Below are 26,545 nucleotides of genomic sequence, written 5' to 3'. Positions count from 1 at the left end.
CAGTTAGATACTGCCACCTAGATGGGCGACCATGAAGAATGGAGGTCAGTAGGACCTTTTTTAAAAAAAAAAAAAAGATAGAATTTAGTATATACTTTCTTAGCTTCTTGAATTTTGAAACTTCCTTATAACTTTCCTAGATGTTCATCTTTATTTTCATTATGGTGTTAGTTACAAAATTTGATTTGTATTAGGTAAACTCAGCTAACACTATAATGGAAATTTGGTTTAGGCATCACACTAAGCCAAAACCAAATGAATCTCTTGGATGGTGCAGGAACCAAGCAAAAGATAATAAAATCTGATAGCTAGTTTTGTATGAACATTTGCCTTCCAAGAATACTGGACAACTATGGAGATACAGATTTCATCTCACTTATCAATGAGCATTGCACTTACATTGTTCAAAAATTATCTTAATATCCAGGATACGTTTTACTGATCAAAAGAGACAGGCAAGAGATTTTTTTGATTCACACAAGAGTAGAAATGCAAATCTTCTCAGTTCACAGATGCAAGTTCCTTCAGATGAGGAGGCTAATAAAGATGGTAAAATGATAATAAATGATAAGGTAAAAAGAAGCTGTGGCGTAGCTGGTTCAGGCAGCTGTCAATTCCTGGCAAATCTCCCTTTTTTTTAAAAAAAGATACTTTTTTATTTAAAAAAATCTTTACAGAATAAAGACATTTAAAAGAAAAAGAAAGTTAAAAAGTGGTAGAAAAAGAAGAAAAAAGAAATGAAGAGGAAAGGAGCTAAATAGTAATGTTAGTATGGCTATAAATAAAAAAAATAAATATTTCATGAAGGATTGAGTTGCCCCCAGACTTGCAATTCACTTTTAGTATCAGAGAAGCATATGGTTACAGGAATTAACATAAACTGGGCAATCTATATTAGGCTGAAAGGTTGGAGGATCTGAGGTAACGCACAGAGGGGCATTTAGGTGCAGAATACCTCTTGGGGAAAGAACCTGAAAGTGGCATTTGACCTGTGAACAGCATGCCAGGATAATATCTTCCAAAAAGTGAACACAACATAGCACAAAGCAACACTCATTATTTTATGTCCCCTTTCTTTTTCTAGGCATTGTTCCAGAAGTTTCTTGCTGTCTCTAGTGCCACATTGATAAAAGATGGGTAAAAATGTTGTAATTTCACAGTGAATTGGTAAAGAAGGGAATGGTTTCATATTCATTCATTGAAGCATTTGAAAAATGACAATTCAATGTGTTGATGCTGTGTTGTTGTTTTTTTTCTTGAGTTTTCAAGGTATTGGAACTATTTTTGGATTAGATCATTCTTCATTGATTCTCTCTTCATTTTGATTCTCTCTTTGCAAAGGTCCTTCCTTCTTCAGAGCCAAGGATGCCAGGACTCTGGTACCTGGTTTTGATCTCCTTTCTCTGCAAAAGCCGAGGCAGCAGAATGGATTCAATCAGCAAGGTAGAACAGGAAGTCAGTCTGCTTGGAAATACAGCCCATGTATTCGATGGTCAAGGGGAGAGGTCCATCAGAGCTGCCAAGAGTCAAGGTGGTTCAGCTTCAAGTAGAGCATTTTGTGCCTCTGTCACTATTGGCATCGGTGATACCACATTAAATGCCTGTAAGTAAATAGCACAACACAGAGTACAATACTTCACACAGTACAGAGTAATTACTTGGAACAGTTCTATCAGAAAGACTCTTAGAGGGGTAGGAAATGGAAGAAAGAAGAAAACCATTCTAGGAAATCATTTTCTCCCCAGACATTTCTTTATAACAAAAGCTTCTTTTTTAAAAAAAAAATCCTAAATGTAGTCTTTGTAGTCAGCATGTATAAAGCTCACACAAATTGTCTCAATGGAACAAACTAATGTTCACTTAGTCCTGCTTTCTGACAGCATTATATGGCCATAAAAAAGGCATGTGAGTGAAATACTTTTGTTTGTAGTTGTTTTCTTCTAGTGTTCCAGATAAACTTTTATTTTATAGATGAAAGTTGCAGTTAATAACCATTGATAGATTTTATTTAATCCTATTTCAGTTCACCTAAATCAATGTCTACCATCATTACATTTTTCAGTGCCAAATTCAATAAATGACTGGGATAAGCAGTTCTCTGTGATTACTGCTAATCCAGCTGATTATATAACTATAACTTCACAGGTTTAACTCTTTAGGACTAGCTGCACTAGATGAAATATAAGTCCAGATAACACAGCATTCTCTTTATACGCTGGTCACGATAATAACTAATATGGCAACACATTCTGGTTCCCAAACTGGAAGTAATATTTAATCATAATAGCCTATGTGTTTGTTTTAGTTGCTTGTTTTATTTTAAGACATTTCAAAAATCTTATTTTAAGAATCATTTGGAGCAAGGTCCCATTTGTTCATCTCCCATGCAGGACAACTGGACCAAATCAGGATGTGAATAAAATAAATTTCTTCACCCTAATGCTCACCTAATAGAAATAGTATTTTCTTTGAGTTTTCTTCTTCTTCTGCTACATAAATATCCCGGGGGGGGGGGGTTGGGGGGGGATGTCATCAACTCTAATTCCCTGTATTCTGTAAGATTTTCCTGCTTCAGAGCACTGTCTTTCAGAACCGATTAGGTTTGGGCAGAATGGAGATAGTGATTCTTTCAAGCCTTCCAGTTCTCATAGCTGTTCTTTTGCAATTCTGCTGCACATACCAACTGTTGTTTGGGTTGCTTGGACTTCAGAGTTAGGAGTCTGCTGGACTAGCACCAAACCCATATCCTAAAGGATTGCTGACAGAGAAAGTGGACAAATCTGGCACAAATGTTTTGCATGGGTATGGTCAAAGGGGATCCAATAATCAAGTGATATCAGGTGAACACTCAGTTTCTTATGGTCATTAATTTAGAATTGTTCCAGGAAAAACTAGTGTCAAATCAGCACCTTTGTCAGCAGGGTATAGCTGCCATTCTAGACATCTGTCAAAACTCACTTCTTTCCCAACTCTACTTCCATTCCACATTGAAGACGCATTATTGATGGATGTTGTTTTCCTGTTGGCTAATGGTCTTTTGTAGAATAGGAGAGATAAAGCCAGGAGACACCACCCCCATGTTTGTTTACATGCCCTGTTCGCTATAAAAAGGACAAGACCTTTTACTGACATTGTGACTTTAGTGGGCCAGAGATTGCCAACAGAAAGAATACATATGTAATTTTCTGCCAACACAAAGACTGGTAGGTACTACTTCACCTCTGCTATGGAAAGAAAGTGCTTCTTCTCAATTCATATTAGTATAATTCTTTCTTCCCATGTGTTATCGTTTTAATAAAAAATGCAGAAGAGAATACCCTTTTTTTACATATTAATTATCTCCACTATCCTAGATTTTGGATCTAGGTTCTTTTTCCAAAAGACTGAGCAGGTATTTCTCCTCTATTCCGACAGCTTTTTGACAATAATGGTGCTGGGGAAAACATTAAGTACACAAGCTGCTCATCTTCTGCTTTATCCACACACACCCTATTTAGAAAGAGACTTTGTTTAAGAAAAGTAACAGATGCCTCAAATCACATTCAGCTGTTTCTTTGGAAGTGTGTCAGCTTATTAACTTTGATGAATCATAGCACTGAGTCTTTGAAAGAACCGATCTTGGGCATGTTGTCTGATTTCCTTATTTTTAATACATCACCCATTTTTAGATATCCAAGACTTACTGTCAGAGGTAATCAAGCAACTGTTGCCACTGGACTTAATGAAGTCTCTACCTAAGACAATCAAAGGCATAAACAAGCTTTTAAAAAGCAGAGAAGACCCACATATAATTGGACACTTGGAAAACAAGGTTGACAACAATGATATGCTCAAACTGATGCAAAGTATGACACGGTAAGTATATCCATCATGAGACTGCTCACATGTAAAGCTTGGAAGAGCATAGCATGATTTTAACTAATGCTAATGTCCATGATTATTACCACACATGTTACTAAATTAGCTAGGTCTTCAACTGACAAAGTTAAGTATGTTACATTTTTTCATGATCCTGGCCTTTCCAACTTTTTTTGTAATAGTGTTGCATTTCTGGAACAACTGTGCCCAACTTGTATTATTTAGTTCTACTACACTACAACATTCCTCATCCCATCATTAAGGTCAAAATTTTGTAACTTTTGTATTAACATAAGAATGTTAATAACAAATGAAACCAACTGATATAACAATGAACAATAGTTTGCATTTCAGATTGTAAAGAATTAACCAATTCTTAAATTTACTTTTTTTTTTTATAATAGGAAAACCCAGTGGAGATTTTTGTTAGAAAAAAATCTGAATATCTCCCTCTTTTCACTTTCTCTCACCTTTTTCTCCCAGTTTGGCTATTGAAAAAATTATATTTCTTCCAACGTTGATGAGATTTTCACCTGATGATGTGGTCTATCTTTCTCTCCCAGTTGAAATTGGCATAGAAGGTAAAAGGTAATTAGCCAAGGATCGTGCATAGACAAAAAGAAAGGCACATATTACCCTAGGCTACCATCAAGGACATTTTCCCATCCATTTTGAATAGTCTGTTTGGACAATATGGTTCTGTCAGCAGCAGAATTTAATCTCTTAGTAGGAGTACTTTGTGTCTCATCTCTATAGATCAGTGTTTCTCATTCTTGGCCAATTTAACAGAGGTGGACTTCAACTCTCAGAATTCACCAGCCAGTTTGCCAGATCTAGATGAAGCTTTCCTTTGGTTAAGCTCTTCCATCTGTATCTTAAATCTATTGACTCAATGAATTCAGTGCAACAAATTCCCAACAACTGATTTCTATCCACAGAGTAAATATCTGTTTTCTAATAAGAGCAAATGCACCTAAACAATTAAGAGATGTCCATGTTTCCAGGGGGACAATCAATCCAAGATAACTATGTTGATTTCCAATAAAACTATAATTTGATTAAATGTTCAATTGTCATAAATCTTCAACTTTTATCTAGGACAGGGGTCCCCAGCCTGTGGGCCATGGGCTGCTACTCGGCCATGGCCTATTCATAATTGAGCCATGTGAATGGTGGGCTGGTATGAGCGCACGCATATGTGCATGCAGCTGCACTCGCATGGGCGGTGGCTGCCAGTGCTCGCAGCCCCACAAATGAAGATGTGCACATGGACATGCATGTGCACCTGCCTCTCACACAAAATCATCCCCTCTGCCCCCCCATGCCAGGCTGCAAACCTGGAAAGGTTGGGGAATACTGAACTAGGAGTAAGGTCCACTGAAATCAATGGGACTTTATTTTTGGAAAATGAGCATAGTATTGTGGTCCAAATGTGCACAAATCTCATAAAACTAAAATTTAGTTCATCCCCATTTTTTTTGCCATTTATTGACTGTCCTACATTTTTTTTTCAAATGTCGTAACACAATATCCAGAAATAAATAGCCATAAACATACAGTACTTTTTGTTAACGTGTATTTTGAGACATATATTTTGATTAATATAATACTTTGAGACAAAGTACACCTTTAAATATGCATATAAATGACAAATATAGATGTGGAACAATAGAATTATAGATTGAAACGTTTGACTTGGATCAGACATACACGGACTTTTCCATGGTCTGGAAATTTGGCTGTGATGCAGACCTAATTATACTAAAATGACACCCACCCACCCCCATAATATTATTAACATCAGGAAAGAGATTGTGATGGCTTTTAGAATGACACAGGTGCATTCAGTGACAAGTTTATTTTCTGCCAAAATCCACAATTCCTGTAGCTGATATTTGTTTCCTTTCCCTTTATTCTTGGGGTTTAGCACTGGGAATGGTTTATTTGGAGCATCAGTGAAAGTCAAGGTAGATGTTATATCTAAGCTTCTATGGGATCCTTCCAAAGAACAAATATTCACCGCTGAAGTTTCCAAAATTTCCATGAATGAAATTCAAATCAAACCACAGAAAAGGTGAGTAATTATTATTATTCATAGGCTACTTGACAAAGATATATGTCCAAAAAATTCTGCTTCCAGATAAGGATATTAGCAATAGCAGTAGCACTGAGACTTATAGTGCTTTACACCACTCTCTGAGCAGTTTACAGTGTCAGCATCTTTCCTCCAACAATCTGGGTCCTCATTTTACTGCCCATGGAAGGATGGAAGGCTAAGTCAACCTTGAGCCGGTCAGAATCAAACTCCAGATTGGAGGTAGAGTTAGCCTGAACTAACATTCTAACCACTGTGCCATCAGGGCTTAAAATTAATGAAGCTAATGATGGAAATATGGAGCTATATTAGTGGCCTAATCATGGCTCTTTTCTAAAGTTGTAAGGAGTGAGGACATATGTAAGCTCTACTGCTCTACTGCCAAAGTGACAAGAGGGAAAATATATGTTAAATCTATGACAGCCAGATAGTATTACTAAGCAGGTCAGACACTTCCCTAATTCACAAGAGTATGAAAGAGGAGGAAATTCAGCATAATTAGACTTGCAGGATTCTATAGTTACAGCCAATCTCATTAGTTTTAGCTTTGAGGTCCAAGTTATTTCTATCAGGATAGATTGTTTACAGTTAGGAGAACCTTTGATTAAACCTATGACATAGTCAAAGGGATAAAAGAGATGACAATGCATAGACCAGTGGTTTTCAGCCTGTGGTCTGCAGACTCCTGGGGGGGGTGTCCAATGTCATCCCAAGTGGTCTGTGAAGGCTTATGATTTTATGTTATGATTTAATTCTTGAATTAAAACTTGGTTGTCCGTGGTCATGGTCTGTGGCTGCAAAAGGTCCATGGGGTCCATGGTGAAGAAAATGTTGAGAACCATTTGCCTGGACAATTCTAGTTCTCATCCTAATCCTATTTAGTCAATGTAGGTTTAAGACCAAGATTACAATATAAAGTAGAGACTGAACATTTATTTTAACATTAAAGGTCTTACATGCATAATAACACAATCAAAATAACGGCAAAAATAATTTATCTTACTCAGTCTAGCTGATCCAGTTAAAAAGAACATGCAGTTTATGCTCGGGACAATTTTGATTGATGTGGTAAGTTGGCCAATGTACTGCCACGTAAAGTACACACAAATATTAACAATTTTGCTTTAATGAAAGTGATAAATAGTACCTCAGTATAGGTTGAAAGCTAGGCAATATATATTGAATGCAGAACATATCTTACTACCTTCAGTTTATACTAGCTTTCCCCATCTGGTGTGGTCATGAGGTGCTCTACCCCACCATGCTGGATAGCAGTATCAAGAGTAGTATTCCCAAAACATCTGGATGATACCCTACTAGAGAATGCCAATTTATATTAAACTAAAAGAGTAAGTTTCAATTGATAGATATATGTAGAGTACTTAAATGAGATTTAATCACTCCAAAATTGAAAAGCAATACAAGGGAGGAGATTAGTAATGACTTGCAATACTGTGTCATTTAGATACATGATGGGTTTTTCCCCCTTGCTTTTGATTTACAAGTGCAGAATAGTTACAGAGGTTTTCATATGACAAACACCTTTCCTTGATTTTCAAGTATATTTTGAATATAATTCAAATTTATTTTATTTTTATCCTGTCTTTCTCTTTAAGATCCATCAGTGCACTCAACTGGTGGCTGATCTTCTTAACGTCTCATTTACGAGTATGCTCAATTGTAAGTTGCAGATGATATATACTAAACATCAGTCTTTATCATGCTTCTGAGGAAGAAAAACATTCTGGAGAACAGCACCGAGGGGCTAATTGAAAAACATATCTGGGAAGGAAAATCAACTGATTATCCAAATACTCTACTCTCCAAGGAGGACAGCTGGTGTTCAGTTTCACAGAGTTTTATTAAAGATAACTCAAAACAGTATTTGTTCTGGAACATCCACTGCTTCTAGGAATTGCTTCTACACAAATCTTGGAGCAGCATAGTTTTCAATAACAAATAGCAATTAATTGCCTTATTGCATGAAAAAAAAATGGCCCATATTTCATTACCTACATGCAAATTGGATACTTATCTCACTTCACAGAGGGCAGTCATTTGTTTCAAGACATCCTGAATTTGAAGGGCTGGTCCAGTTTACTGTAAATCATACTTTAAAATAGAGTTATAAGAAAGTGGAGCAGAGCTGGTGAATTTGTTTGAATCAGTTAGCCTCTAATCAGCAGATGGTATAGGTATATAGCTGACTGCAATGTCCTACTCCAGGGTGGAATGCAGTGTATTAGCCCTTAGTAAAAGAGCTCTATATTTCTCTCTATAAAAATTAATGTGAGCAGTTTTTGCAGAAATTTGTCTCAATTATTGAATTTGGCACTTGGAAATGCATAAGTAGCCATTTCCCATGAATTGATAAGATTGTAGATCATGGTTTTTAGCCTTAGGAACTCTAAGATGTGTGAACTTTAATTGGCTGGGGAATTCTGGGAGCTGAAGTCCATACATCTTAGAGATGTCAAGGTTGAGAAGCACTATTATAGGCAGTCATACTTAAGTGAACGATTTCTTTTAATGTTTTTGCAGCTGCAGCTCCAGTTGGGGCATTTGAGGCCATCCAGTATGATCTAACAGGTTCCCCCACGGTAACTGCAAAACATTTCCTGGTCCCATATCAGGCAGGTATTACTTTTGACTTTTGGTTCAGAATCTGATAAGAACTGGCTGTGTTATGAAATTACTGTTAATCCTCAAGTCTTGAATTTCAATAAGCTTCTTTTCTGCCTTTATTATTAAGAAGGTCTGCTGTTTAAAGATAATTTTGACAACCTTTTAGATTCCATTTCTGCATATATATATCAAAAGGGCTGAATTTATGTTTAAAGTGCAGGCTGCAAAAAGACCAGAAAAAAGAAATTCAAAACATTCTACCTTAATAAACTAGGGTTGGAGATTGCTATAGGTGTCCTCAAGATTTTATACTTCCAATTCCTGCATTGAAACTATCAATTGATTCTTACATGCATTACATGCATCCTTAATTCTTTTTTGTTCTCAATAAGGCCCTTTCTCCTTTATCGGTTTTTCAAAGACCCACCTTCTCAAAAGTGCTCCAACTCCTCTAAGGTGCATGTTTCAGAGTTTTGCTCCAATCCCATTTTGAATAGTGGGATCAAAACAAATAGTTTCCCATCAAAAATGGATCAACAGAAACCTGAAGGAGAGAGCTTGGCTTTCTTCCTATCCTTCAGATGTGTTTTATCTAAAAACAAATAGTTTCAACACATGTAACCCCACATATAGGTCTAAAATCATGCCCTACTGTCTACAAGCTTATTGATCTCAAAACGAATGAAAGACAAGGAGGTAGACTTAGCTTTTCAGTGTTAAAAGCCAAAAGATGGGGAAGAAAGGCTCAACTTTATCAGAACCATCTACAGACTCAATTAAAATTATAGGGAGATGGTAGCACCACTGATCCTGCCTTTAAAGGTTAATGAATACTTCTGTATTTTCATGTAATTCTCATCAGGCAACATTCAAGATTTCTCTACCAGGAAGACCACCCACAACCACACCATTCCTTGTGATGCCACATTCTGGAACTAACCTGCACATGGTCTTCAGCAAGGATTTTATTAGCTATGGGATTGCTGCTATGACAGGTGGAAGCAGTGCCACACTTAACAAAGAAGCAGGGGTGAGGTCATAATTGCAACTGCCATTGAGCTTCCATGTTAGAATAGAATAACAGAGTTGGAAGGGGCCTTGGAGGTCTTCTAGTCCAACCACTACTTAGGCAGCAAACCCTACACCACTTCAGACAAATGGTTATCCAGCATCTTCTTAAAAACTTCCAGTGTTGGAGTATTCATAACTTCTGGAGGCAAGTTGTTCCACTGATTAATTGTTCTAACTGTCAGGAAAGTTCTCCTTAATTCTAAGTTGCTTCTCTCCTTGATTAGTTTCTACCCATTGCTTCTTGTTTTGCCCTCAGGTGCTTTGGAGAATAGCTTGACTCCCTCTTCTTTGTGCAGCCCCTGAGATATTGGACCACTGCTATCATGTTTCCCCTAGTCCAGAGGTCAGAAACCTGTGGCTTTGGAGCCACATGTGGCTCTTTCACTGCTCTGCTGCGGCTCCCTGTCACTCAAAATGTCACAACCGCCAAGGTTGCAGATCCCTGCCCTAGCCCTTCTTTTCATTAAACATATCCAGTTCCTGCAACCGTTCGTATGTTTTAGCCTCCAGTCCCCTAATCATTGTTATTCAAAGACACAAGACTAATGATTGAATAGATTATGCAATTCTGTGTTTCAGGACTAGTTAATGCACCAACTGTTATGTAGCAAAGAATTTCATATATTGTATTACTTGTTTTTCTTAAGATTGTCTTTTTGGCCATTCTGGAAAATAGACCACATGGATTTTGGATTCTTACCTCACTTTTGGATCTATTGTTCCCATTTGTCTGGGTATTAAAATCAACAGCAGCTGAAAGAGAAACTGACTTTAGGCAAATCCATGAAAGCATTTCAGAAATTAAGCCAGCGACAGATGTTCAAATTTAATTCACTTATCAATACTTTTTGACAGGAGAAATGGCTCATGACAACTGCATTAGCAAATGCAATTCCTAAGGTCAGTGAATTTCCTTTTTGGGCCATTGTTTTATGCAGTCTAAATCAATTGCTTTATATTCACTATGTAATAGTGTATTTTTACATTTAGTAGTTAAATTCCAGTGAATTGGATGGGGCTTAAAGATCTTTCTAAGATTGGAAAGTTGAACTTCTTTGGGTCCAACATCTCAAAACTGAGTTTTGTTTGCTTATAAGAAAATAAAGCTATCATTATCCATTGGCTATTACTACATATTCATTTTAAATTATTACTTTTTATGTGCACTGACATATTTGAATTTGCATTAACATGTTGCATGTCTGCAAATTCACTTGTCAGATTTGAATTCTGTTGAATATGAATTATTCATAATCACAGTTCTTTTGTCAGCCCCAACAACTACTGAGCCTGCACTCAAAACCTCATGCTATAAGAATTTTGTTAGGTTTATTATATATTTTTGGAAAAATATAAACCTGATCCTGTTATTATAAGTAAAATGAAGCAATATAATCCAATAATTTGCTTAATTGTAGAGAGGTGAAATAAAGAAATTAATTCTCAAAGACAAATTCATACAGCCATTACAAAGCCTTCAAAACATTGGTAGAATGACATGGTGTACAATTATGATAACGCAAGCAATTCACCATTGCAAAATATGATTGGTTTACCATAGCCAAAATGACTGTAATTTGATTCTAAATCCATTGTAATTCTTTCTTAACTATGAACAAGTCTATATAAAAATCTTTTTATATAATCTCTCTAAAAATTACAGAATCTATAAAATACAAAGTAGTAGGTCAGAATTTGTTTATTTATTTACATCACACAAATGCTTATGTAATAAAGGACACTAGAAACACAAAATAAAACTTGTATCTCACTAGTTGCAAGAAATACAATAGATTTATTATCCTGGTGAAGTAGAAATCCTTTATATAAGCGAACTCATGTTTTGTTTCCAGATATCTAAGTGTTTTCCAGCTCCACAGCCTGTGGTAATACAGACAAGAGGCTCAACATTCCCGCTTGTTTCTATGGATAATCAGAACATTAAAGTGGAACAAGGTCTTTTCACTGAGGTGCTTGTACGTGGTCAGTCTGTTCTACACTTGGAAGTTGTAAGTACATAACTTGATTTCTACCAGTCACAATCTCTACCAATGGCCCAATTACTTGTGAAGCCCTCACCACATTACTTTGATCCTAAGTTCATTACTGGCTCCACTGCAATTATTTAGTACTAAGGTTTACTATTTTCCTGGGGATTTTGACTTGAATGATCCTACTTCAAACAATATTAGCCACTAGACTGTTTATGTACCTATGTTAGTGTTGACTTTTGAATGAATTTAGTTCACCTTAATTAATTTTCCAACGTACATCTTTGATACATGGGTGTATATATACCAGGGGTGAAATGCTCCCGGTTCGGACCGGATCACCCGATCCGGTAGTGATGTCGGCGGGTGGTTCGGAGAACCGGTAGCAAAAATCCCTGCACGCCCCCCCCCCCAATGCCCAGCTGAGCCACGCAATTATCAGAGGCTGTTTTTTTTAACTTTTAAAAGCATTTTTTTCTACAACTTCTTTAGCCGAAAAAATGCTTTTAAAAGTAAAAAAAAAAGCCTCTGATGATCGCATGGCTCAGCTGGGATCGTCAGAGGCTTTTCAAAGCATTTTTTCCTGCAACCTCTTCAGCCGAAGAGGTTGTAGGAAAAAAATGCCTTTAAAAGCCTCTGGCGATCCCAGCTGACTTCCCTGATCGTCAGAGGCTTCTAAAAGCATTTTTTTCTTAAGGTTGTAGAAAAAATGCTTTTAAAAGTAAAAAAAAAAAAGTTGACAATGCCCACCCAGTCACATTACCTTCCCCACCAAGCCACGCCCACAGAATTGATAGTAACACATTTTAGATTTCACCCTGATATATACTCATAATATATTAATATGTATGAGTATATAATATATTTGGGGTTACAGCCAATAGATATCTGTCTACTGATCCAAAGCCTGACTACTGAAATTCTTGTATCTACTGATACAAGAATTTCAATAAGTGAAATAAGAGTGAGAAAATTAAACTGATAGTTAAACTATGATGCCATCAGGGTAATGGTGAACACTTTTTTAAGGCACTCGATAATTATGGAAAACTAGATAAAACAAGGGATGTGGTGGTGTCTGAGTGGCTAAGACACTGAGTTTGTCGATCAAAAGGTCGGCAGTTCAGTGGTTTGAATCCCTAGTGCCACATAATCGGTGAACTCCCGTTACTTGTCCCAGCTTCTGCCAACCTAGCAGTTTGAAAGCATGTAAAAATTGCAAGTAGAAAAATAGGAACCACCTTTGGTGGGAAGGTAACAGTTTTCCGTGCACCTTTGGTGTTTAGTCATGCTGGCCACATGACCATGGAGACGTCTTCGGACAGCGCTGGCTCTTCGGCTTTGAAACAGAGATGAGCACCGCCCCCTAGAGTCAGGAATGACTAGCACATATATGCGAGGGGAACCTTTACCTTTACCTTTAGATAAAACTGGTTATCAATCTCGATGTATGCTTACTACTTACACAGTCTTACATACCAATTCCTGGAAGAGGGAGAGGACCACAATGTCCCCTACTATCCATGGTAGCAGGGTGCTTCCCAAATGCAATTATTTGGCCACTGAGTGACACAGAATGGATCAGAGAGGCTCTTCACCAGTGGCTTCTATTCTTATGAAGAGAGTTTTTGGAAATTTTTATTCTTCCTTACAGGACCCTGTGCTATTTTTCCCTGTTAGTTTGAAAAACACTCCAAAGCTCTAGAATAGTTTTAGGGAAGCTGCAAGAGGATTTTCTTTATCCTGTTAATGAGAGCTTTTGTTGGATGCAAGAATTTTAAGGAATTTCTTATTGAGATGACTACCTATAACTCATTGGCTAGATTTTTTTGACGAGAAGAACTGGCTCTATGTGATATTGAGGCAGTTTGGTATAGTGGCTAAGGTGCTGGTCTAAAAACTAGGAGACTGTGAGTTCTAGTCCTACCTTAGGCAGGAAAGCTGGCTGGGTGACTTTTGGCCAGTCACTCTCTCAGTCCAACCCACTTTACAGGGTTATTGTGGGGAAAATAATCACCCAGTTGGGACAAAGGAGTATTATGTGCGTATGCTGTCTTGAGTTATTTACAAAAATAATAAAACTGGGATAAAAAAACAAACAAATAAACAAACAAACAAACAAACAAATATTATTTGATTTCATGTGCCTAAACATTGATTTGGTCATCTTATAAACTGAATTTTTCACTGAAACATAGATTAATGGTGGCAGCAAATTGTAGATTTTCTTTCATGGTAATATCTTATTATAAGATGCACCACCAAATTAATGCTATCATTAAAAATACAGCATTTCAAACTGTGAAATGATTTCCCCTTTTTTCATTGTAGAGCATAACCTTCCAAGCAAAGCTTTCAGCTTCTAATGGCAAATTATTCATTATATTGTCACAAAACAGGTATGGATATTTCTTCTAGTTTTCCCTTCTTTTAATATCAAGAAATATGTGTTGGAATAATAAGATATTGTAAATCCCTGGCAATGGTAAATGTTAGAACTAGAAAATATAGCTCGCTTTTTAGAATCAATGGGAGTTAATTTAAGCATTCTTTAATCTTATTTGGGAATATAAGGGAGATTTCCTCTTTAACTCCTCTTCTTCCTTGTCCCAAAGGTGCTTTTCAAAATTACTTTCTTGTTTTTTTTCCTTGAAAATGCTTTGCTTCTCATCCAAGAAGGTTCTTATCCAAGAATTTTTTTCAGTTCTGACTGAATGATGGAGAATGGAAGAATTTATGTATATTCCTTAACAGACATCTGGCAGTGGTGGTATTCAGCCGGTTCTATCCGATTCAGGCAAACCAGTAGTGGGGCGGCAGCCAGAGGCTCCACCCACTCACCCGGACATAATCACGTCCCATTTTTGACAATCTGCACATGTGGATTGGTTGGGCTAAAACTTGCCAGAACTTTTTTCCAAACCAGGGTTATAATAGCTGCCAGAGGATCAATAGTGTTATTTACACTGAAATAATCCATGGCCTGCTGGGTCATCATTTCAGAGACATTTTCTTACCCAATCAGAGAAACAGAAGGGCCACAGATGGCAAAAAAGCAGTGGGAAATGGAGCAACTTCTGACTTTCTGCTGGCTTCCCCATTATGGAAAGCTGACATGGAGCATCCTTCCTTCCTTCCTTCCTTCCTTCCTTCCTTCCTTCCTTCCTTCCTTCCTTCCTTCCTTCCTTCCTTCCTTCCTTCCTTCCTTCCCTCCCTCCCTCCCTCCCTCCCTCCCTCCCTCCCTCAAATTCTTGCTGACTTCCCCATTTACTTGGCTTGTGGGAAGCCTGGAGGGAGAAAGTCAGTGGGGAAACCAGCAGGATGCAGCAAGTTCAAGGCCAGATAAATGACTGCTGCTGAGTGGGGGAGGGAGTAAGAAGGTACACAGGGGTGCAGATAAAGAATATGTGGGGTGCATCAGAGGTGCCATGCTGGTCGGGAATGGTACATAGAAGATGGTATGAATCGGGGAGGGTGCATGGGGTTGTGCAGGACATTCTGTGCAGTTCAGGGAATGAAGATAGGCCTTGTGGATTGGGAAAGGTCCGTGCAAAAGGTGCCACGTGGGTCACAGAAGGTGTGTGGAGATGCACAAGTGGTGCTGTATGAATCAGGGAAGATGTGTGGCAGGACAGCATAGGTTGCTGGACCACATGGGTAGGAGGTTAGCATGGATCAGGAATGATGCATGGGGGTTCCTTCCTCCCTTTTTTTCTCCATCCCTCCCTCCCCTTTTCAGCAGGCAGGTAAATGGCTGTGTTCTGACCTAGGCTTCCCAAGAGCATGAAGCAGACTCCTTGTCCTGACAAAAAACCCTTTTTATTAAGTTAATGTGAATTCCTCTCATTCACATACAGCAAAGTCTTTCAAGGGAGAATTTACAGTCACAAACTTTATCTGGCTTGGAGAACTGCCAGGCCAATATCTTCAAAACTTGGCAAGAAATCTCTGAGAGTCACGAACCAATTAAATGAACTAATTGTCTCGTGCAAACTCCACTCCCCTTTTGTTCCTCTTTTATTCCCTCTGGGAGGGGCCATTCATTGTCCCCCTGTGGCCCAGGGGTGGGTTCTAAATTTTTTTACTACCGGTTCTGTGGGCGTGGCTTATTTTGTGGGTGTGGTTTGATGGTCATGTGACAATTCTTTAGGATTTAGCAGAGGTACTGGTCTACCAGACTTTTAACTGCTTGCAGAGCTGTACCGGTCTACCCATTTGTTTTTGGAGGCACTAGTCTACCCATTTATTTTTGGAGGCACCAGTCTACTCATTTGTTTTTGGAGGCACCGGTCCACCACCACACTGCCTTTTAACACTGATCAGCTGTAGGGCGGCCCTTTGAAGCCCCGCGGCAAAAGTTTAAACAGTTTTTTTCCTTCTAGCAGATCAGCTGGGGCTCGGGAGGCAGCAAATAGATTGGGGGCGGGGCCAAATAAAAGGTAAGAATAACATGGTGGCGGGCAGCCTCCAAACAAAGAGAACCGGTTCGGTGACGTCATATCATCACCGCTACCGGCTTGGCTGAACTGGGCCGAACTGGGCCGAACCAGGAGAAATCCACCACTGCTGTGGCCTCACTCTCAAGTTGACCCTTGTTCTTTAGCTGTTCCCTTCGTCTGGCAACTCTGTGCATGCGCACATTGGGAACAGGCTCCAGCTGTTCGTCTGCCTCACTGATATCTGCCTCTGAAGGCAACTGATCACTGGCATACAGCCCTGGCCCCCTCTCTACCTCCAATGCAGAGCGCTCATCAGAGCCTTCCCCAGACTCCAGGACTGGCCCATGTTCCTCCTCAACCTCCTCACTGTCTGAATCTGCTGCCAGCTCCACTGGTGGGCCACAACAGGCTGCTGCTGGATGAGGGAGAGAATAAGGGATGGAGAAACTGGCTAGAAAACTCATGGAATGTTGAAAATGATGGCTAAGTGACCATAGCAATAGCCTAGCTGTGCAGCAGCAGCCAGTAGTTCTGAAGCAGCCACAACTCACCCAAATCTCATTCCCTCAGGAGTCATGGGTCCTGGATTTTGGACTCATTCTGTAAATTAGCTCATTTGAGGTACCTCGGTTCAAAAAGTGTTTCCCTATGAAGCACCTTTTCAACAGTTAAAGGTCATAACAATGAGAGTTTTATAGTACAGAGATGTCAGGAGAGTTGTTGGAGTAGAGCTGCAAGAAGGCAGTAAATTAGTCAGAAATAGGAAACTACATGGGTAAGCAGTTGTAGAACTTAATAATGTAGGAAATAATAAAGGTCTAAAATAGGGAGACTGCTTAGAAGCTGAATTAATTCTTTATGTCTGATGGGAGTTGATCCAAACATAAGGGAACCAGATTGCTTTAATCTTTTTTTAGAACTTTAGACACAGACTAAAACATTTGTGAAAGATAAAGTTTTCAAATTTATATATTCATTTAATATATCAAATTTGTTATGGCTACCCACTCCATTAGGCTCTGGGAGGCTTACAAAATCCAAATATTAAAAATATATTACATATATTACCTTCAATTTCTTCAGTAGTATCTCTTCACAGAAATAGCTGGGGGAAAGAATGGATTTGAGTCTGTATGAATGGATCACTTGATTAGTCACTGTGGACAGAATTCTCAGACTAGATAGGATTTTAATCTGATTATCACGGTTTTTCTTATGATCTTCCACACTGGAGCTGGAAAGGAAAGTTAGAGTATCATTTCCAATTAAGAAGATGGCACAAGGCCACAATATTGTCACACATAAGTAATGCAAATTTGGCTGGGTTGGAGTTCTTTTCATCTTCTTTCCCCATTTATTTTTTTAAACACGTGGGAGTATATATGTGATACAGTCTGGAAAGCAGGATAGAAAAAAACCCAATCTAGAATGGTCTGTAAACTTCTTTACTATCTAATCAATTGGTAGTCTATTTCCAGACTCAATTCATAATTATGTGTTTGGCCTTTACAGGCATAAAATGGTTTAGGTCCAGGCTAAGTAGCAGCTTCTCCAGCGTGTACCTACCTGGAGTTTAAGAGTATTTAATGAGAGCATCTCCCCAAGAGATTCAACCACACTAGCAGCATTTTGGTACCATGTGAAGACTTTTCTTTTTCCCCATGATTTCTAACTGGCTTTTAATTGTATTTCAATTGCATTTTAATTCATATTGTTTTAGTTTTGCAATGATGGCCTTGCAGCTGCTTAGTTTTATATAATGATTACATTTTATGTCTATGTGTTCCTATTCAAATTGTATATTTTGGTGTATTATTGTAATTTCCCAGGTTGTGTCAGCTATTTGGCTGTTTAAAAACTTAAATAAATAAATAAAACTTAAATTAAAAAAAACCCTCTAACTGGATAGGAAAAACACACTCTTTCTCTATATATTTAAGGAAGTAATAAAACATCTGGTTGTCCTCCAGATGTTGCTGAATTGACTGATAAGGCTGCTGGGAATTGTGTTTCAGAAATTCTGGAGAACAATGCCCCTATATTTAGCAGATGGATTCAAAATAAAAGACCTGTCAATTTCGTGTCTGAAATAGTTTGGCAGTCTGGAAAATTGGTGCAGCTACCAAGCTACTTCTCTTTTCCACTTTCACTCAATTCATAGCATGCTTCCTCCCTCTAATTAGATGCACCTGATTTTTTTCTTTACAGTTTTGACATTCTTCAAGCATCTTCTTCTGTTGGCCCTACCAATGTAAGTTTCCTTGAGTTATGTCACAGGCAAATCAAATGGTTTTACATTAAACTTTATTCATGGTATAATGAACCCTGCATGGCATCCTAATACCATAGTAACACGTAGATCATGGAAATTGAGAATCTGATGAAAAGGACCTGGGTACACTGACTGCAACTTTTATACTCAGTTACTAATACTCTCCTCACTACCTTGGTGCCACTAAATTATTTTGGGGCTGTCAATACTACGTTGACAGAACATTGGGGTTCCAACACAATTGCAGGACATTAGGATGCGGCAGATTGCCCTAGATGAAGAACTCTTCATCTCTATATTTATATGCCTTCTTATTCCCATGATTGTGTATGTATTTATTTCTATCTGGTTCAGAAACAGCATTATGGTTTTAATGCAAGAACTAAAACTGAATGCATTTAGACATTATATAAACAGTAATCAATGTATGAATTGACTCCTGGTCATCACAGGTATATTGTTTTCTGAGCAGTAATATAGAAATGGTTTGCCACCATCTTTTCCCGTCTCAGTGTAGTCTACAACCTTGGGATGTCCTACTTGTTGGCCATCCAAATATTAATAGATGCAACCCTGTCAGTTTTCTTATATCCTCCAAGGTTGCTTGGAAGATATTCAAGCTTACAGTAGCACACAAAAGAGGCTACCACCTACTGAAAAACTTATATAGTTTTTCTTAGATATGGGATTCCTTTCCCTTTCTGATTCTAATTAGAAACTATCATACATTCCAGATGCAGAAGCTCTATGACTACATCAATGATGTTTACACAAACAGGTTTCTACCAGTTATGAATGGTAAGGACAGTCTACAGAAAAATAGGACTTCATTTGAGAAAGCTCTCATTAATGTTTATATCACAGAGAAAATATGTTCAGAAAAAAGCCCCCAACTGTTGCTAATTAGATTAACATATAGTCACATTTCTGAGCCTGTTCCAGTTGCTTTATTTTGTCTTGGGTTATTAGGATGGTGATTAGGTTTTCTATAGGGCTGAACAGACTATCAAAGGAATCCTTTCTAGACATGCCCCTCCCCCTTAAAAAACACCAGTACTTCTTGTCAAAGGACCAATTTGGAGAAGTCATAATGTAGCCTTCAGTGCAGCTGATAAAAGGGCTTTTGCACCAGAGGTGGTATTCAGCAGGTTCTGACCAGTTCTGGAGAACCGATAGTGGAGATTTGGAGTAGTTCAGAGAACCGGTAAATGCCACCTCTGACTGGCCCCACCCCCATTTATTCTCTGCCTCCCAAGTTCCAGCTGATCGGGAGGAAATTAGGATTTTGCAGTAACCTTCCCCTGGAGTGGGGTGGGAATGGAGATTTTATAGTATCCTTCCCCTGCACGCCCACCAAGCCATGCCCACCAAGCCATGCCATGCCATGCCATGCCATGCCATGCCACGCCCACCAAGCCAAACCCACAGAACCAGTAGTAAAAAAAAATTGAATCCCACCACTGTTTTGTACATATGGCTTTTTGCCATGGACCAGAGTAGCTCATCCAGTCAGGTGTGATATAGTATTTAATTGTTGGAATAGAACAGGAAGCTCCAGGTGACATTAAAAGGAGCCCCCATCTGGGCATCCCCCCAGGTGATGTCACTGTTCAAACATTTCAACCCAGAAGCACTTTGGTGCTTCTAACATGACTGTAGTGGTACTGGTCAGAGAGGCAATATTGGGCAATTTATTTAATACACTGTAGAAAATGGACTAAAAAAAATCAATCTATTTATAGATTAGAAGAAAGATTTATTTTCCACCTCATATACTTTTCCCATATGCCTCCTGACATGCTCTACAAGATTAATCATGACTACTCATTTTATACTGTATGACTTTCCAATATGAATAAATAAAAATAAAACCAGGAGATTTATATAAGTTTCAGTTTAAGAAAATAATATTTGTTGTTGTTAGTTGCAAAGTCATGTCCGACCCATCGCGACCCCATGGACAACATTCCTCCAGGCCTTCCTGTCCTCTACCATCCTCTGGAGTCCATTTAAGCTCACACCTACTGCTTCAGTGACTAAAGCATGAATTTTCTTCATCACTTCAGTGATGAAGAAAATAATATGGCTCATCCTAATTTGGTTTAACATCCCCAATCATCTGGAGGATTTCAATATAATTTTAGCATATTTCGAACTGGTTAGCAAAGTAATACCCAGTTAATTCTGAAAATTGGTTATTTTATCTTTTAGGAATGCTTCGCAGAGGGATTATATTGCCTTCTGTTCTAAACATCAAATGGACAAAACTCAATATTGCCCTTTCTGAGGTAAGCACAGACGTACACATCCATTCTCCATTGACACAGAAGTAGTCATCTTGGTGTTGCAGATATAACACATTTCTAAGAGGAGGAAGTTATTGTTCTTGACAGACATTATGTATGTCATACTTCCTCCTGTTAATCAAATTCCATGTATGCCATTAGGCTGAAACATGGTATGCCACAAAATTGCACATTTACTTATGACTTTTCTTTTGTAGGGTGGCCTGGTGATATCAATGTGATCAATCCAATGAAACTGCAATATCAACATCATCCAGTAATCAGAAAACATTAAAAGAGATCAAAATTCATGTTGATAATAGTAACTCTTAACACATCGTCATTTTCAGCTTCTAATCTTTAGAAAGTGAAGGCTCTTAATGCAGACTGTTGTAATTGCATATCCAGTATACCATAATAGATTGTTCATGTGATTCCCAAATATGCAAAAATTGAGAACTTCACCTCTTGGTGGGAGAGTCATCTTTAAAATATCTTGTTGCTTGTATGAAATGTTATTTTATCATTGAAGTTTTGTATGTAGAGAAACAAGCCAAGTAGGCAATGTACAAAAATTCATACCAAACTGAATACTGAAAATTACACAGTCAGGTTTAAATTAGTGGTCTGAATGTTGTTGGAGTATATCCATCTAGGGATGGCTGTACTTTAACCATATTACCAGGTTTATGGCAACATGAAACTGGTAGGTTGAAAACTTCCATGATTGTCTGATGCAATGTAAGTTCACCCAGTCTCGTTGTTCCTGTTTGAGTTGGAAACTTTCATATTCCCTTTTTCTATACATGCATCTGTATGTATACACTTGCATATGAAATACTGTTTTTATTCTGAATTATAGCAGTGATGATGATTGACAATGATCCAGTAGCCTCTAATTATAAATATAAAAGCAAAGTCTGTTGTTATTATTACTAAATTTTAATATCTAGCTAGCTAGCTAGCTAGCTAGCTAGCTAGCTATCATCTATCTGTCCCAAGGTGGCAAACCTATCTACTACTCCTACCCACAACAACAGTGAAGTGGATCAGGCTGAGAGAAACAATGACTGACCCCTAGCTGACCTTCTTGCCTAAAGGAGGCCTAGAATTCATAGCTTCCTGGTTTCATGGCTGGTATCTCAACCATTATACCAAACTGGCTCTCAAATCTCAATTCTGTTGCTACATATGCATAATCTCACCAACTCCCTCTGCGTTGGGAATTTGAACTCAAGATTCTGTTTCTCTAATGCTTCGATAGTGCCAGGGTTTAATGGCAGTGCATTACCCAGTTTCCAGAGTTGTTTGACTTCACCATAAATCAGTAACCCAGATTGATAAGCAGTGTGACATGTGTTGCTTATTAAACATGCCAAATATTTTCCCCATCATCTCTGAATTGACATTTTACCCTAATGCTATGCTGAGAGAAAGAAGGGAGTAGCTCCCTGTACTCTAAGGTGAAGGCTTGGTTTATTTATTATTCAAAGGACATAACAAGATTTGTAGAGTGAGAGATAAGTGTCAAGCTCACAACACAGAGAAGCAGTAAGACTTTCTTTACTTTGGTTTCCTCCCTCTCCCTGCTGTGAGCATCTGTGCACTAACTTTATTTGGCTGTAGAGTCAGAAACCAGAGATTTAAAGAAAGAGATATGTAGATTTATGCAAACATAATGCTAATAAAGAGTCAAAGGAGCAGTTGCAAAGGAATTAGCTAAATCACCAGATAAGGAAGCAGTCCATCATATGAAATCCATGGTCTACTGAAATAATAATGCCAGGTACTGTTAATACTCTAGTTATACAAATGGTAAACCTATAGGAAGGATGTTTACCTATGGATAGCCCTAATTTATTAATTAGCTGAATTGCCTGGGTTTGCCCAAGATATTGAACTATAAAACAATGATGGGTTCATAGAACACAATAGGCTGAAATGTGGTTCCCTAGGTTGTAATTCAATGTATAATGGAAGCGGAGCTGCTATGCTCAAAGAAAGGGACCATTAAATGGGATGCTGAGTGAGTTTATCAATATATTTGTGTTGAGAAAGGATTAGTAGTTAGCACTCCTCTTTGTAAGTCAATTAACTCGTTATTTGATTCCAACAGAATAATTATTAATATTCTTTCTCTAAAAGATTGATGCATTATAAGGTGCAGTCGACATTCACAAGAAGCAATAGTGAGACTTTACTGCTCTATTCAGAATTATTACAGAAATTGGATGTCTGACCCAGAACCCTTCCCAGAATCCTTGACAATCAAACAGGAGGAGGGGGGCAGGGTCCAGAAGATACTATGGGTGAGTGGGGAGTGGCTTTTCTTTGGCAGTCATACTCACACGAACATTTCTCTGACATCATAGCTTTTGACACACTCTGGGAAATGGAAATCAATGGAAGACCCAAGATCATTTCTAAAACAATGATTTAGTTACTGGATTCTTTTAGGTATGTGTTGAGCTAACTATGAATTGAGGTTCCTGAACTGTAGTGGGAATGCGAACATTACTGACTGAGTGTCAGTAATGATAAGCCTCCTGAGGGCTTTCAGTGTGATTGCAGGGACTGGAAAATGAGGATCCTCAACTATATAGAGAACAAAGTGGACAAAGTTCTTCATCTTGGTTTTTGTTATTCATATACATGGGTTATGAGCCACACAGAACTCTATTGGAATGTTCTGGAACGTACGGGATTACTTTGTGAAGGGACCCTGTCTCTCTTCCCCCTCCCCCCTCATGGTTACCAAATGACAAGGCATAATCTTGCTAAGCCCTTTCCATTTATTTTGGGACAGTATATTAGTGCATTTGTCTTTGAAATGGCTGTGTTTTGCTTTATGACAATACCTTATTTTATTATTTTTTTTTGTCTGCTATCCCTACTTTCGCCCCAGGGAAGAACTTGTGCCTGTGGGATTATCAACATTGTTTCTAATAACTTTACAAATTGCTGGCTTCTTGTGCGACCCCAAACTGGAGGAGAACTGGGCAAAATGGTGTGCAGGTGCTGAGGGGGCTGTTTGTCATCCGCCAGATGAAAGGATGGACTATTGTGACTTTATTGTCAGTGTCATCTGCCCCAGTCACTGTGAGAGGGTGACTGGGATAATTATCCTCCAGACGTGGGGGGATGTCACTGGCCCCTTTCACTGTCGTGAGAGGGCAGTGAACCAGCTCCTGATATGAAGATCTACTTTGACCCAGTATTATTGGACGATCTGGTGAAGCCCTGACCAATTGACTCTCCATCTCTGTTTTTGTGCGATGTTTACGGCTGCTGACCTGCTTGCGCTGCGAGACTCCCCCCTCTCGCAGGTTTGGCCCTCCTCACTATCGAGGGCCTACCTTGATGACGGATTTTGGAATCCCGAGAGGTGGCATGCGGCGAGGAGGGGGTTGTGGGGTTTTTTAGGGAAATTTTTAGATAAGGTTTTAAAGGTTTCTGGGAGGGGGGTGGGTTCGGTGGGTTTGGGGGAGAACCTGTCGGGGAGTAGGCCAGAGCCGGCTGAAGAGCACGGCACTAGAGATGCGGGAACCGGGGTCAAGGTGGGGGTTAGAGCTTGTGTTATGGATGGTCATTACATCAGTACTGTGGGTGGGAGGGGCAGATATGGCGGGAGCAGGGGGCCACATCAGGTTGTGGGAGCACGCGCCCGCTGGCTCCAAGCGGTGGCGCGCTCCGGCCTCCAATGCTCCTCTCGTTCCCCAGGTTGCACAGACCCTCAGGCCCTGGGCCTTCGGCTGATGCTGTGCAACGCCCGGTCCGTGGTAAATAAAGCCCCCCTCATTTGTGATCTTGTTCAGGAGGGGGGAGCGGACCTGGCGGGTATTACGGAGACCTGGTTGGGCCAGGAGGGGGGGGTTCCCCTCGTTGAGATGTGCCCACCCGGTTTCCGCGCATTCCATCAGCCGAGGACACAGGGGAGGGGCGGGGGGGTGGCGGTTGTCATTAGAGAAGGTCTTGGTCCGAGGGAGGTCACTGTTCCTCAGACGGCTGGTTGTGAGTCCCTCCTTGTGAAGTGGGGTCATGGGGTGCAGATGGGTGTGCTGGTTACGTACCTGGCTCCCTGCCACGTGACGGCAGCCCTGCCCGAGCTGCTCAACGTTATAGCCGCGGTGGCGGTTGACACCCCCAGGCTTATGGTCATGGGGGATTTTAACCTGCCATCCGTCGGTGAGGCGTCTGAGGTGGCTCGGGAGTTCATGGCTTCCATGACGGCCATGGACCTGACCCAGTTAGTTCATGGCCCTACTCACACGGGGGGAAACACGCTAGACCTGGTTTTTGTCTCTGGTCAGTGGTTGAGTGATCTTGAGATAGGGGATATAGTGATCGAGCCCTTGTCATGGTCAGATCACTCCCTCCTTCGCTTTGACCTTCGAACCGCCGCACCCAGCCGCAGGGAGGCGGAACCACTGAGGTGGTACCGCCCCAGGCGCCTGATGGATCCTGATAGGTTCCAGACGGAGCTTGGGCCATTTCCTGAGGCTCTGGCACACGGCTCGACTGAGGAGCTGGTGGCCGCCTGGGATAGGGCGGCCGCTGGAGCTTTGGATCGGGTCGTGCCTTTGCGGCCTCTGACCCGGCGTCGATCTTGCCTGGCTCCTTGGTTCACCGAGGAGCTGAGGGAGATGAAGCGCCGGAAAAGACGCCTGGAGAGTGGTTGGAGGGCCAGCCATTCTGAATCTGACCGAACACTGGTAAGGTCTCATATTAGGACCTACCTGGTGGCGATAAAAGTGGCGAAGTATAACTATTTTGCCACTCTTATTGCGTCATCAGATAATTGCCCGGCTGCCCTGTTTAGGGTGACCCGCTCCCTGCTCCACCAGGAAGCGCGGGAGGACCCCTTGGAGGGTAGAGCCGAGGATTTTGTACAGTATCTGTATGACAAAATCGCTCAGATTCGGGAACATCTGGACTCTGACTGGGTAGATTCAGCGGGGAGGACAGAGGCAGGTCTTGTGAGTATTATCTGGGAAGAGTTTGATTCTGTGACGCCCGAAGACGTGGACAGGATACTGGGCAGACTGAGCGCAGCCACATGTTTACTGGACCCGTGTCCCTCCTGGTTGGTGCTGGCCTCTCGGGAGGTTACACGAGGCTGGCTCCAGGGGATTATAAATGCTTCCTTGAGTGAGGGTGTCTTCCCTGCCGCCTTGAAAGAGGCGGTGGTGAGGCCTCTCCTCAAGAAACCTTCCCTGGACCCGGCAGTGTTGGCAAATTATCGTCCAGTCTCCAACCTTCGCTTCATTGCGAAGGTTGTTGAGAGTGTGGTAGCGCGACAGCTCCCCCAGTACCTGGATGAATCGTCGTATCTGGATCCGTTCCAGTCGGGCTTCAGGCCTGGGTACAGCACGGAAACGGCATTGGTCGCGTTGGTTGATGATCTCTGGAGGGCTCGGGACAGGGGTTGTTCCTCTGTCCTGGTCCTATTAGACCTCTCAGCGGCTTTTGATACCATCGACCATGGTATCATGCTGCACCGGCTAGAGGAGTTAGGGGTGGGGGGCACCGTCCTACGGTGGTTCTCCTCCTTTCTCTCTGACCGGTCGCAGTCTGTGTTGACAGGGGGGCAGAGGTCGACCCCGAGGCCCCTTGTATGTGGGGTGCCACAAGGGTCGGTCCTCTCGCCCCTTCTGTTCAACATTTATGTGAAGCCGCTGGGTGAGATCATCCGTGGTTTCGGGGTGAAGTACCACCAGTACGCTGACGATACTCAGCTGTACATCTCCACCCCGGACCACCCCAATGATGCCCTTGAAGTGATGTCCCGGTGCCTGGAGGCCGTGCGGATCTGGATGGGGAGAAACAGACTCAGGCTCAACCCATCCAAGACCGAGTGGCTGTGGTTTCCGACATCCCGATATAGTCAGTTGGCGCCATCACTGACTATT

The 26,545-nt window shown here is 40.4% G+C and overlaps 1 protein-coding gene across 1 annotated transcript; it reads left to right on the top strand.

The window, feature by feature from the left end:
- The first annotated feature begins 1,517 nt into the window (after nucleotides 1-1,517).
- LOC117663686 (BPI fold-containing family B member 4-like) lies at nucleotides 1,518-20,960 on the top strand. Its single transcript, XM_034414048.3, has 15 exons — nucleotides 1,518-1,603; nucleotides 3,669-3,855; nucleotides 4,342-4,446; nucleotides 5,786-5,932; nucleotides 6,961-7,021; nucleotides 7,570-7,633; nucleotides 8,495-8,586; nucleotides 9,441-9,608; nucleotides 10,505-10,549; nucleotides 11,503-11,658; nucleotides 13,972-14,039; nucleotides 18,288-18,330; nucleotides 19,086-19,149; nucleotides 20,563-20,639; nucleotides 20,855-20,960. The coding sequence occupies exons 2-15, from the start codon at nucleotides 3,722-3,724 to the stop codon at nucleotides 20,876-20,878; spliced, it is 1,248 nt and encodes a 415-aa protein (XP_034269939.3). The 5' UTR covers nucleotides 1,518-1,603; nucleotides 3,669-3,721; the 3' UTR covers nucleotides 20,879-20,960.
- Nucleotides 20,961-26,545: the final 5,585 nt, after the last annotated feature.

The sequence above is a fragment of the Pantherophis guttatus genome, chromosome 3 (genome assembly GCF_059756535.1).
Source record: "Pantherophis guttatus breed Tessera chromosome 3, ASM5975653v1, whole genome shotgun sequence".
In the NCBI taxonomy this organism is placed as follows: domain Eukaryota; kingdom Metazoa; phylum Chordata; class Lepidosauria; order Squamata; family Colubridae; genus Pantherophis; species Pantherophis guttatus.
The sequence above is the reverse complement of the archived record's forward strand: the minus strand, read 5'-3'. Positions and strand labels throughout refer to the sequence as shown.

Coding starts and splice junctions, on each gene's coding strand:
- LOC117663686 (XM_034414048.3), top strand. CDS start 3,722: ATGAAGTCTCTACCTAAGACAATCAAAGGCATAAACAAGCTTTTAAAA. Junction 7,634..8,494: donor ATTTACGAGTATGCTCAATT/GTAAGTTGCAGA, acceptor ATGTTTTTGCAG/CTGCAGCTCCAGTTGGGGCA. Junction 9,609..10,504: donor CACTTAACAAAGAAGCAGGG/GTGAGGTCATAA, acceptor ACTTTTTGACAG/GAGAAATGGCTCATGACAAC.